This window comes from Penicillium citrinum (genome assembly GCF_028827155.1).
Source record: "Penicillium citrinum strain IBT 23319 chromosome Unknown utg000003l:1.0-4596430.0:1.0-4598250.0, whole genome shotgun sequence".
NCBI lineage: Eukaryota > Fungi > Ascomycota > Eurotiomycetes > Eurotiales > Aspergillaceae > Penicillium > Penicillium citrinum.
The window spans coordinates 1,846,521-1,859,342 of record NW_026622688.1 but is presented as its reverse complement, the minus strand read 5'-3'; the positions used below and the strand labels follow the sequence as shown (position 1 = coordinate 1,859,342).

At 46.5% G+C, this 12,822-nt stretch overlaps 5 protein-coding genes across 5 annotated transcripts; 4 read left to right on the top strand and 1 right to left on the bottom strand.

Moving 5' to 3' along the window:
- Positions 1-385: 385 nt before the first annotated feature.
- N7469_003904 (putative F-box protein (Pof7)) lies at positions 386-2,105 on the bottom strand (the record flags this gene model as incomplete). The annotated part of the gene is made up of 2 exons (XM_056642824.1): positions 386-1,600; positions 1,674-2,105. The coding sequence occupies 2 exons, from the start codon at positions 2,103-2,105 to the stop codon at positions 386-388; spliced, it is 1,647 nt and encodes a 548-aa protein (XP_056502236.1).
- Positions 2,106-2,470: 365 nt separating this feature from the next.
- On the top strand, positions 2,471-3,756 carry N7469_003903 (putative mitochondrial carrier protein; the record flags this gene model as incomplete). The annotated part of the gene is made up of 2 exons (XM_056642823.1): positions 2,471-2,738; positions 2,822-3,756. 2 exons carry the CDS (start codon positions 2,471-2,473, stop codon positions 3,754-3,756), a joined length of 1,203 nt encoding a protein of 400 aa, XP_056502235.1.
- A 985-nt stretch (positions 3,757-4,741) lies between these two features.
- Positions 4,742-8,658, top strand: N7469_003902 (uncharacterized protein; the record flags this gene model as incomplete). The annotated part of the gene is made up of 9 exons (XM_056642822.1): positions 4,742-4,818; positions 4,880-5,862; positions 6,061-6,472; positions 6,524-6,692; positions 6,809-7,438; positions 7,492-7,860; positions 7,913-8,040; positions 8,093-8,196; positions 8,258-8,658. The coding sequence occupies 9 exons, from the start codon at positions 4,742-4,744 to the stop codon at positions 8,656-8,658; spliced, it is 3,273 nt and encodes a 1,090-aa protein (XP_056502234.1).
- A 446-nt stretch (positions 8,659-9,104) lies between these two features.
- N7469_003901 (uncharacterized protein) lies at positions 9,105-9,553 on the top strand (the record flags this gene model as incomplete). The annotated part of the gene is made up of 3 exons (XM_056642821.1): positions 9,105-9,179; positions 9,226-9,260; positions 9,355-9,553. The coding sequence occupies 3 exons, from the start codon at positions 9,105-9,107 to the stop codon at positions 9,551-9,553; spliced, it is 309 nt and encodes a 102-aa protein (XP_056502233.1).
- Positions 9,554-11,040: 1,487 nt separating this feature from the next.
- N7469_003900 (uncharacterized protein) lies at positions 11,041-12,462 on the top strand (the record flags this gene model as incomplete). Its single annotated transcript, XM_056642820.1, has 3 exons — positions 11,041-11,055; positions 11,112-11,888; positions 11,953-12,462. The coding sequence occupies 3 exons, from the start codon at positions 11,041-11,043 to the stop codon at positions 12,460-12,462; spliced, it is 1,302 nt and encodes a 433-aa protein (XP_056502232.1).
- Between the last annotated feature and the right edge of the window lie 360 nt (positions 12,463-12,822).

Sequence of the window (12,822 nt, the reverse complement as noted above, 5' to 3'; positions counted from 1 at the left end):
TGGATTGCGAGCTGGCAGATCTTGAATTCTTTAGAATCCAAAGAATAAATGGATGATATCTTGTCTGTTGAATGGGACGATATAGCCACCGAGGCTACAAGTTGTAAAGCGGTTTGAAATAGATCGATGGATACTGACAATCAACACTGAGGCACCGTCAGGTTGTTCCGTCGACCCAGTGTCTTTTTCTACAAACATGGATCAATGGTGATAGAGCAATGGTGATAGAGCAATGGCTGGATCATAGCTCCGCTGGGGCCTGTCCGTTGATTAGTATAAATAGACAAATCTCAATCCAAATCTTGGAGGATAATGAATATAGAGTCTATTCTTTGTTTTCCTCTATGAGAACCTATTTTCGTTAAAGACTATCATCAATCATAATTTATTCCAACCCCCAACCCCGGACACGACGGAATACAAATGCTCGGTCATTGCGAAGACTGAATTCGCCCATGTCATCCGTGATCTTATTATAGCTCCAGAAGCCTTGCCAGACGAGTTTGGTATTCTTCGAAGGGTTGACATGCGACTTTGATGCTGAAGGAGAACGGAGCGAGAGATGCATCATGTAGACATACTGGGAAACTGGCCCCTCGGTCTCAATTACGAGGTCCCTTGGATCAGTCGACACTGACTCTTGTCCGGGTCTCGGCTGGATGTCCGTTTCTTCGGGTCCCATCTCGAGGGGAACCGGTGCTGTTAATCGCCAGCGTCCGCGGAGACAATATTTCAGTGCATCCATTGCGACTGGAGGGACGTAGTCGGTTGTTCCATTCTGCGCCTTGGTGATCTCAGAAGCTTTGAGATGATGACCACCACGTCGAATAGCTCGAGCTGCCATCATGTTCTCTTTGCTAATGTGTGGAACAACGTCGACCGGCTCGGTTGTAGAAAGCAGTGATATCACCGATCCATCAGGATAAAATCGTAAGTAACGATAATATGTAACGATATGGATTGGACTATTCCATGAGACATTCTGAAAGGAAGAAGCAGCTCCAGGCCGCATGTAGTTGACTGTACTGATGTAAACGCCGGTAAATCGGATTCGTGGGTAGGACTGGAACACTTGGCTCCAGGAAGATAAGGGCTTGGGGATCTCTAGAGGGACTCCCTCCGGGAAGGGCGTGTATCGCTGTTCGTTCAGTGTGTATATTGGGTGTCCCAGGTTATCGCAAACGAATCTATAATGCATCCCTTGGAAGCCAAATTCTGGTCGCTGGCACAGATGCTTCCAGATATGTTGCTCATGTACAAAATGATATGCAAATTGTTTACATACCAAAGCCATTCGGCCAAAGGTAGCAGGGTCTCGTACCGCAACATGTCGTAGAATCTGGATTAATACCTCCGAAGGAACTTTGGAAATAGGACACGGGGGTGGAGGGGTGTTTTCTATCAAAGGTTCGGCCTGTGGAATGGGTAGATGGGCAAACGAGGCGATCATTTCAGGCGTAGAGAGGGTCTGGGCATCAGGAGCCGGTGCTGAAGGTTTCACAGGCGTTGTAGCTGGCTCGTATGACGGAGGCTGCGCAGGTCTCTTCCATACATGCGCGAAGTGTTTATTGCGGTAAGTCTTATCGACGGCAGAGTCCAACTGACCAAGAGGTTAGCACATAGAAACAATGCCACGCCCACTCAATCCAAATCCACCATAAGAGCCTACTCACTCGATATGCTTTACGATAGTGCTGCAAACTATCGCCAAGATTACCTGCAGCCTCCTTTTCAACCGCCCGCTCGAAGTGCTCCAGGGCCGAATTGGGCTCCTCTTGTGCTCGTCGGGTAAACACATCTTCCTCCTCTTTCTCTGGAGCCTTCACACTCAGTTCACCGACCTTCTGAGCCAGCCTATCCGGATCGAATGAGCCTGGTGCGGGTCCTTCATCCTCCTCCTCTCCATCTGCTTCACCCGGGTCCTTGCGGTGAGCACCTTCATTGAAAGCAGGAAGCTTCTGCGGGGCGGGTACTTTAGATGGAGGGGCAGATGTAGTGGACTGGGCTGTAGATTGAGGGGCAGGTCGATCCTTTGGCTTGGATCGACGAGCAACCTCCTCGCGCCACTCGCGACGAAACGATTCGAGCTCCGCGTTGTCTGCCATGGCGGGGATACCGATGTCCGGTGTCGGAGATCGATCAGGCAGATAAGAGCCCCTCGAGGGGATCCACCAATACAGTTAGAAAAGGGAAGTGAGTTCAATTATCTGATCTTTGATTCCATTGAATATCCGGTGTTGCTGTGTTTTTTGACTTGACGAACAAGTTTGAGATGAGTTGAAGAAGTGTAAAAGTTGCAAAAGAAACCCAAAAAGAAAGTCGGGGCTTATCAACTCCGCCCGCCACCCGCCAAACCCCGAAAAACTTCCCGATTGACGCATCCGCCTTTTCTTTTCTTTCTCCCCCCCAACTCCCTCTTTGCTCTTTACTTTTATCTCCCATCGCAAGAATCGGTTTTAGTACCGATCGAATGCAAGTCGGGCTGGATCATTCATCATCTTCTCGATATCCAGGTGACTCTGGATCTGATTTTCGGATCGACCCCGAGATAGAGTCCTCTGCGGAGGCGTCATGGAGATCGCATTTTGACCACCATACAACTATGGCGACACCAGCAGGGAATGACACAGTGTCAAACACGGTGTCTACTGCGACCGCCATTTCTCCTAATGATGATATTACAGCTGGACAACGTATGGTTTCTGCATCGGCGGGCAATATCTTGACCGGTTTGCTAGGTAAGTGTTTCCCTGTTCGAGTTCCCCGATCGCGAAGCTTCTCTTCTCTCCGAGCCTTGCCTTTTACTAAAACTCAAGTTTAGTCACTCCTCTCGATGTCGTACGCGTTCGTTTACAATCACAAACCGTCAAATCTATCAATCCGTCACAATATACCTCACATACTCTTTCGTCGTTGAAGAATTTACCACCGAATATTGGAATTACGGCTTGCTGCCGAGAGGTTTTTTGGGTCGGAGATAATGCGCAAATGTGTATGCTGGGTCCGCAAGGTAGTGCAATTAGTGCCCAGGCTCATCAGGCAATTGATTGTGCCGTTGAAGAAACTCAAAGACGAACATTCACTTCTACATTCGATGGACTGCGAAAAATTGCCCGCAACGAGGGGGTGTTTGCCCTGTGGCGAGGTCTGAGTCCAACACTCATGATGGGCATTCCGGCAAACATTATTTACTTCGCCGGTTACGATTGGCTTCGTACTGATGACCGGAGTCCCATTAAGCGATCCGTTTCGGATGTCTATGCGCCTTTTGTTGCTGGCGCTATCGCTCGAACCGCAGCGGCATCAGCGACAAGTCCCGTCGAGATGTTCAGAACCCGTCTTCAGGCAACTCCAGGAACAGGTGCCGGACACTTTAAGGCGACCCTGCAGGGACTACACCAAATGACTCAGGCTCAAGGATATGCTTCTCTTTGGCGAGGACTGTCACTTACTATGTGGCGTGATGTACCCTTTTCCGGTCTTTACTGGTGGGGATATGAGAAGGTGAAAGAGGGATTGGAAGGCGCACGCCAACATGCACCACATCTGTCCAACTCAGATTCAGAGCAAGTATCTACTGCGACCGCCTTTATCGACAGCTTCATCGCCGGTGCAACTTCGGGATCTGTAGCGGCGCTAGTAACAACACCCTTTGATGTCGGAAAGACACGACAACAGGTCTACCGGCATATGGATGACCACGTCGCACCTTCTGGTCCTCGCTCCACTCTCAGTCCCAAAGGCAATCGTTCCTGAACAACTTTCTTTGCCAAAGTTTCTTATGCACATATTCCGCGAAGAAGGTCTTGCAGGACTATTCAGTGGGTGGGCGGCCCGCTGTTTAAAGGTCGCCCCCGCCTGCGCCATCATGATATCAACCTACGAGCTCGGAAAACGCATGGCTCGTGAGGTGAATGATCGACGACATTCCGAAAGCTCTTGATCTTATCCACCTCCCACTCCACTCTGTACTTTTATAATGCATGTACCTGAGCCTCGGCAGCCGTATCGCAGCTCTTGTTTCTCTCATTCTGGTTTTGTTCTGGCGTTCGTGTTTTGGTGATACCGCATCAACTGAATAATAGAGCTTGCATTTGTTATTACTTGGCTTTTTGATTGACTTTATGGACATTATCGACATCGATTCTGGGGCCCAAAATTTTATTACTGTACATATGGTACTGGTGTTTGTGAATAACCTGCAAAATATAAGTATTTCCAATTGGCAGCCTGATTACGAGTTAGAAATCCTCTTCACCTTTAACACTCTCCAACACCTCATTCTCACTTGATCTGGTCAACTCACTGCCTGCTTCTTCTCCGAAGCTGATAACCTGAGAGTCGATATGACGCAATTCCGATTTCCAACTTTCCTACCGAAGATTATCTTATCAATCAATCACCCGAAAAGGGAATGCCTCCAAATATCAAAAATAGCCCTAATTAATGGGCATCATTTTGTATTGTACACCAGCCAAAGTCAGATGATTCTCTAGAATACATTAATGGGCTAAGAAATGTTTGACCTATCCTGTCAATACGAAGTGCATTGACTCATGATCAGCGGACACAGCCGGCTTGGGGGCGTAAACCGGGATGCGCACCGGGCGCGTGCAGATGATCGAGTGATGAGGCTGAATATAACCGGGGTACCCCCTTAAGATGTCTTCGCTCTGTTATTATCGCTCTTTTTCCAATTTACTTCATGAAAGATCGCGCAAACCGCGTTATTCAATGAGCCATGTCTCGGTCTGCGATAAAACCGATCAGACCAGCATACTTCGACCGCATCCTGGCAACTCCAGACACCAACGTAGAGTGAGAGCAGTTGATATCATCATGAAAAAGTGGTTTGAGGAAAATGACTGACTGGCTGTAGTATCGTCGCGGTCCCACCCATCGGAGCACATCATACGAAAACCTGGACGGCACAAGGGTCTCGATCACCATGGCTAGGAAGTGGATTTCTGGGGTATATGCCGAGAGCGCGGGTCTTGCTATACAACCATGGTGAACTCCGAGAAAACGACAAAATTGAGGCTTTGGGGCAGAGACTCTTGAATGGCCTCCTCAACGAGCGTAAAAAGCATCCCGCGAGCCGGCCCATCTTCTTTATATGCCACAGTACTGGCGGGCTGGTGGCAAAGGCTTGCTTGGCTTTGGCTTCACGGGCCGAGCCGAACCAGGCCATTCTCACCAGCTGCCATGGAATCGCTTTCTTCTCGACTCCCCATCAAGGATCCAGTTATTTGTCGGCGGAGGAATATGCTCCAAGTATTCATCGCTTATTACATCTGGAATACAATATCCCTCTGTCGCTGAGGGAGCAGTTTCGACCGCGATCCAATCGGCTATGGCATCTTTCAAACCAGTTTAAAGCCCTATCTGCGGACATGAAAGTATGGTCTTTTCTCGAGACGGTCGATTCTACGTTACATGTTCAAGACCTTGAGAATTCCAAGTATATGGAGCTACATGCACCTATCACCTCCATACGATCGGGATTACTGGGGATCGAGCACGAGAACGAAATACCCATGGCCACAGATCATGCCGGGACAGCCAAATTTCAAGGCCAGGACTCCGCACGTAACGACTTTCTTCGTGAGCTGAACGCAGCAGCCACGGGAGCAGTCAGGCTGTCAAAGGATACCGATAATCCGTTACGTGTAGAGAGAGAAGTCATTGTTCAAGTAAATGGTTTCTTCGAAGATACGGCACTTGGCGTTAGCGATGAAACACCACTCAAGATGTGGTCAGCACGCGTATCTCTAGAGGACTACCTTGCCCGTGGACCCTCGGCGTGTCTGAGGGAACGGTTGAAACGTATCCAGCCAGGTGGCTTTGATGATTCGTCCGTCAGTAGTTTTGACAGCCGCCATTCTCTTCCGCATATAGTTCATGGGCCGGATGATGTCGATAGCGACATCAATCATGAAAACATAACACAGCCTTATATACCGCGAAGATCTAGTCCTACTAGAAGATCAAGACCTCTTATGAGACAAAGTAGGAGTTTCATGAATCCCTCACTGCAGTCACCTACTATACATATCACAGAGGCCGAAATGGACGGGTATTTCGAAACCGCTAGCTCGCCGAGTGACAGTTCTCCGCCCCCAGCTGAACGCCAGCGACGGAATTCGATCAGCAAAGCTTTTGGATTGATTCCTTTTGCGAGAACACACAAACGCAGTCGATCCGATAGCAGTTCACAGGCTAGCAGTTCTAGACCACCATCAAGCTCAACATCTCCGCCTCAACAGTCTGAGTTCTTAACTATACCAACTTCTACTCGAGATCGTATCAACCAAGATGCCGAGGCCCCAGATCTTCCTCGGTCTATCCCTCGATTTGACCGTCCAGAGCCTGATACGGAGAAATTACTTTGGATTCATGTACCTTATACTCATACCGGATGGGTATCGCAGGTTATTAGACGTGCATGTGATGACCGCGATGAGCCAAACTTGTACGTATATTATGTTCTGTTCCACAAAAGGCAAAGCCTAACAAGAAGCAGCGTGAGGAAATTTATCAATGATGAGAATTGGTATCTCAACCTTAATCGTGCTCGTCATCTGGAGCCCCATGCACGATTTGTGAAGCCGCAATGTATACATTCACGACAATTAGATATTTCGCACGGAACTGACTCCGATGAATCGGAGGATCCTCAACTTGCTTTATATGTGAGTTCTGATTCTATCATCATCGACTTATTTTGCTCCCGCTAAGAAGATTTGTCACAGGCACCATATGTACGATTTCCTTTCCATTACAATATACTTTCACTAACAATATGTAGCTTCACTGGGATAGATATCGTAACCTGATCCAAAGACGCAAGGTAGTTGAAGATAGACTTCGACAAGGCCGATCGCGACCGGTACCCAGTCGAATAGCGAGGTCAAGCCTGGAGGCCCAATTGATCTGGCAATATCTCGGCTGTGAACCTCCAATTCATTTCCGGCGTACATTGGATCAGTACGGATACCCCAATCTTCGCTCCACAGTTGCAAGAGACGACGACCAAATGCTTTGGAAACGTACCCGAAAACCGGCTCGACTGGATGATCAATTGCGAGGTTATTTGGAGGCCACGGACGATGATACAGAAGACCCTAGGCCTGTTGAATTCATGGATGGAAACGTCTTGATGGTTGATCAACTTTGGATATGGATCGTTGATCGAAAGACCATCGTAACATTCTTCCCCAATCAAGAAGCCACTACTTCTGAAGGCAAACTATATGAGCAGTCGAATCTGTACAGCAGTGTGTATAACGAGTTGAACGGTGATTTGGCGCGTCGCTTTGAGACTGCGGGTGACCTTGCAGCTCTCATCATGCTTCATGCCACGACGGTCCTTCTTGATAAAACGCTTCATCATGATTTGCAAGTCCTGCGAATCTTTGAGGAGTCTGTCAGTATCTTAGTATGTGCCGAGGATACTTTCCCACACTTCTCTTCTTTGACTAACCAGAACAGACTGAATCCGTGACGAAATCTTTCAAACGCTTCCGAAACCGAGGTTTCACGAATCGACCAGCAGATCATGATAGGACCCCAGATGGCAGGATCATGAATGCTAGTCAACGTGATCAGCGAGACCAGCGAACCGCCCGACGAAACCGGGATGATTTGTCTGTTCTCCTTGAGCTGCGAGATATAGAAGATGAACTCTCCACTATACTGAGGCTTCTTGAACAACAGGATTCTGTCATCAAAGGTATGAAGAAATATTTCGATCGAAAGCATTATGGCAGGGTTTTCTTGGACATAGCACAGTCAAGGATCGACGAATATCGCACGCAGATTGAAGAAATGAAGTCCAATAGTCATACTGCTCAGAAAGCGGTTAGTATCCAACTATGTTATCTTTGGTTGTGGCTTACACTGAGTATCCAAGGTGGAAACACTGCTTGATCTAAAGCAGAAACAGGCAAATGTGGATGAGGCCAAGATGGCTCGGTGGCAGGCCGAAGTAACCCAAAATCAATCTCGATCTGTGATGGTGTTTACCATCTTCACCGTTATGTAAGTCTCAAGTGACATTGCGTTTGGCAAGAGACATTGCTGAAAGTTCAAGATTTCTTCCATTGTCTTTCTTCACGTCTCTGTTCGGTATCAATGCTCGCGAGTGGAGTGGCGAAGCTACAAATTTGACGTTGGCAACGATGTTGGAGATAGCAGGTACGAAAGTACCTTTCATATACCTAATGTAATCTGTAATTGACTAACACCTTGGCTAAAGCACCCGCCTCTTTCGCCATCATTGCATTATCACTTCTCATGGCCTTCAGCGAGAATCTCCGTGAAGCGGTTTCCAAAACGCATAAAATAAGCTTGGGGCTCGTCAAGGACTATCTGTTGCATCCTGTTAGATCCTTTCTACACTGGGAATCGCTGAAGGGCAAGTTTCCATCTGTAGTAATACCCGATGATTCGAGGATGCGTGAGAGACTTGACCGATATATGGGGCATGAACGACATAGAGTGAAATTCGACGAAGACTTCTGGCAACGACGGCAGAAGAATGAGACCTCTCTTGCTGGGATGGCGCAGCACACGCGTGGGATGGAGAGCTCTGTTGATCCTATGATTGAGCTTTCCACGCTTGCTGAAAAGACGAGACAAAGAAAGGAAAGTGTTTGATGCCGTCTATCTAAGGTGTCTTTGATGTTCAGGTTGCAGTACAAAGATGCTAGAGTGAGTCACCGCGTCACTTAACGTGTGATTGGCGTTCCTGCTTCATCGTGTGAACTTGGAGTCCTTTGAATTTGTGTATATCCAGCAAACGCAGCCCCAAAGCAAGCAATAGAGCTATTTGCTCAGTATATTGATAATAGAGAAGAATGAAAATAATATATTAGTTCTTAATCTAAATGAGTAGCTATTTTCCAGCACTGAGGATTAAAAGGTATTTAGTATACATTCTATATATCATTTTTGGGGAGAGGCGATATTCAAGCCATGCTCCGTTCTAAAATGGCAATCTCCTCCTCTCAACCCTACTGCAGATCACAACACCAATCTTCCATCGTCTTTTCTTCCTTTACCTACTATCCTTATCAAGGTATCACCTCAACGAGTCCTTAAAGATGGAAATTTCGCATTTTGAGGACCAAAGGACCCTTGCTCGGTCAACCCACATCCGGATTCGGGATACGCTCACAGTGAGTCTCAGCGAAATATATTTTATTCAGAAGCTAACTGTCCCAGCTGCGACATCGCTGTTTGGAGACAGGCGATGTGCGGTATGTGCTTTGCAAGCATGGCCGAGTACCGCAGCCATCTCAGTGCAGTACATCCAGGAGCCAGTAGGTCTATTTTTGCTACCTCTTTCCAAAGTCACTATACCAAGGTCTCAGGCATTCCAACTGGGGATGATGATGCATTGCCAGAGCATTGTTCCAACGGCACGAGAGCTCTGCGAAAATGGGTTTTGTTAGGCGGATGGCGAAAAGCCAGCTATGAAAGCCAACCTTACCGCAGGCCCGTGCATTCGCTGATTGGGAGATACTGTGATTTTCTGGAGGAATTTGCGTGAGTATAACAATGCACACCTTGGTACCGCGGCCCACTCCATTTTCAAGAAGAATTGGTGAATGGCACGAGAGCGTTGAGGAGATGTGTCTTTCTAAGTGGATGGCGAAACGCTAGCTATGATAGCGAGTCCTACCGTGACCCAGTACATTTGCTGGTAGACAAATATTGCGATTGCCTGGCGATGTGGCTGGCTATTCCATCTCCCCTCGATGTTATACTTTGGGAGATTTCAGATCAGAGAGGTTCCTTTCCGTGATGGAGCCGAGGATGACATCCCCGAAAGTGACTCCCGGGTGGTCGAAGAGTGAGTACTGAAAAGATGCTATCGTCTCATGCTCCATCTGCAATTCCATTGATAAGGCACGGCTGACTGTGTTTGTATATAGTCGAGACATTTAATGCTCACTCGTTAGCCACAGGCGTATCTACCTGGGGTGCTGTCCTCGGCTCCAGCATGGCAAGGAATCTCCGAAGCTATGGAAGACTCTTCCATCGACCAGCAGTATACCGAAAAGAATTCACTTTGCGCCCTGGAGGAGAGGAGGTGAATACAGGGTTGTTTGTTGGACTATAGCTAATGGCACCATCCCATGTGCCCGAGTTGAATAAAAGTCTGCTGCGAATATCATCAGAATCCATCCACATGTATCGATAAAATAACTTCGAACTTGGCACCAGATCAATGCCAGTTTTTGGGCCAGGAAAATTCCCGAGGCCGGCGCCCGAGGACCGCTGGCATACATACTACAGCCATCCCTGACAGGTAATGATAGACACGCACCTTGATTAAAGTCAGTGGTTCCTAGAGAACTGACGTGGAAAATCTCCTCAGAGGTGGCAATCCACCCAAGCCACCATATTTCACATTATGTCAAGATGTTGGGGCTACACGGGGTTTATCTAGGGGGGATCGACCGAGATGCGGTATGCCACGACCTCAATGAGCAAAACTTCTCCAAGAGCCAGGGACTTGAGATGATAAGAAGCTTGATCCTAGTAAGGCTTGTTTGATAAGGAGATTGATGATCTTTCCCTACTGTAAACTGGATCGTGATTGTTTGCGTCATATCAATTCTCTGGGGGATATAAATTTCCATTAGAGACCTGCATCACTGATGCTGTTCTTCACTTCAGAAAGCTATTTTATACCTATAAAATAGTAGTAGTTAGCCGGCTTAGACGAAATGTACTTCCCCAAGTAGACGATTCTCAAAAGATACTACTAGATTAAAACCAAGTAATTCTTTTCCACAATCAATACGCGTCAGCAGTGGATTTGTTGATCGGGTCTCGGGACCTCGCATACCGGCAAGCCTAGGAAGACCATGCCAGAGGGATCTCCCTCCCAGCTGACGTACTACGATGATTGTGCTTTTTTGTTTTTTGTTTTTTTTTTTTGTTTCGGTATATAATATCTCGCAAGAGCTGTCAAGTATTGCGTGATTGCTTAGACCCAAATAAGCAATATCGATACTCAGGATCAATATCATGGCAGTCGGCATAGTAAGTATTCCCACTATTAAGTTCCAAGTCCTTAGCCCTAATAGTATCGAATTTAGGAGAAATCCGACGTATCAATTAATTCCAGTACAAGCAACCTCAGTGACGATTCTCAACGCAACTCCAAACCGGAAGGATGTATCTCCGACTCAATTAAGGACAGCTCCGCATCATGGATCCATGCCTTACTCGCGTTTTTAATCGTCTTCTCAACTCAAGGATACTTTAACTCCTTCGGGACGTATCAAGCCGTTTACACAACACAACTTCCCGATGTTCCCGCCACGCAAATATCATGGATAGGTTCTGTCCAAGTATGTCTCGTCAATTTTCTCGGGGTTCTTGCTGGTCATATGGCCGATGCTGGGCACTTTCGCACGATCTTTATAATCGGCATGATACTTGAAGTTGTGGGGTTATTCGCTGCAAGTTTTGCCATGACTTTCTGGCAAATATTTATTTCACATGGTCTTTGTGTTGGCATTGGTGCTGGATTAATATTTGCACCTACAATCGCTGTTTTGTCTTCTTACTTCGAAAGACATGGTTCACTTGCTATTGCATTGGCTACGTGTGGTGGTGCATCTGGTGGAACGATATTTCCGGCCCTTCTTCGACAGACGATTCCTGTTTTGGGACTTTCGTGGGCTATTCGGATTGCGGGCTTTATTGTGGCTACTTGTTTGACTATTGGATTTGCGTTCTTACGACCGATTCAAACTTCGCAGAAGAAAGTTAAAGCGTTTCCTTTTCATACGCTGAAGGATTTTCATTACGTTCTTTTTGCTATTGCTTCTTTTCTCACTTTCTGGCCAGTGTATTTTGGCTTTTATTACGTGAGTATTTCCAGTATATCTTGCCTCAATAGTAAACTTTGCTGATGATTTTTTTTTTTTTTAGATCTCACAATACTCAAAGGACTTTCTTAATCTGACCTCCGATCAAACATTCAATCTGGTAATCATTATGAATGCAGTCGGTATACCAGCCCGAGTCACTTCATCCGTTCTAGCCGATAAGTTTGGAATCGTTAAGGAGATATTCATGGGAGCACTTGCACTTGCATCTATTATTTTTTTCAGTTGGTCAAGAGTCGAGACTCAGAGCGGTATTTATGCTCTCTGCACTGCCTTTGGTCTCGTCATTGGGACCATTCAAACGCTATTTCTGGCAGTTTCTTCCTCTCTCGCGAAGGACGAGCAAACTAAGGGAGTTCGAATTGGTGTTTTGTGTACAGTCACTTCTTTTTCTTCCCTGACTGGTCCACCTTTAGGTGGAGCAATCATTCGCCTTGATTATGGGCAATATAAACCCGCCGTTATGTGGGCGGGTAGTTCGATTCTGATTGCATTTTTGGTACTTTTTGGTGGGAGAATTCACCAGTATATGCTTTTAAAGCAAAGAGGTTGAAGGGCTGGTGATTATAATGTGTACAGCTAGAAGAGATGTCTATCTAATACTATTAACTCTCCATGCGAAATTTTCTATCAGGTCAAGTATCAGATTGTTCAATTCAATCGTATATTTCAGTAAATTATAACACCGCCAGCACCAATGCAAGTAAACAAATACCGGAAGAAAATACAAATTGCCGAAGAGGGATATAGAAGGAAGTGAATGCACTGGTCGTAAGATCAAATTTTTCCGATTACAGGAAGTATTTGAAACAAGATAGAAGAACAGAGTTAAAAAGAAAATTAATGGCAATCGAAGAACTGGGCATTGAATCAAAGAAGTCAAAACTTTTTCAAATCTTCACTTGAATTCAAT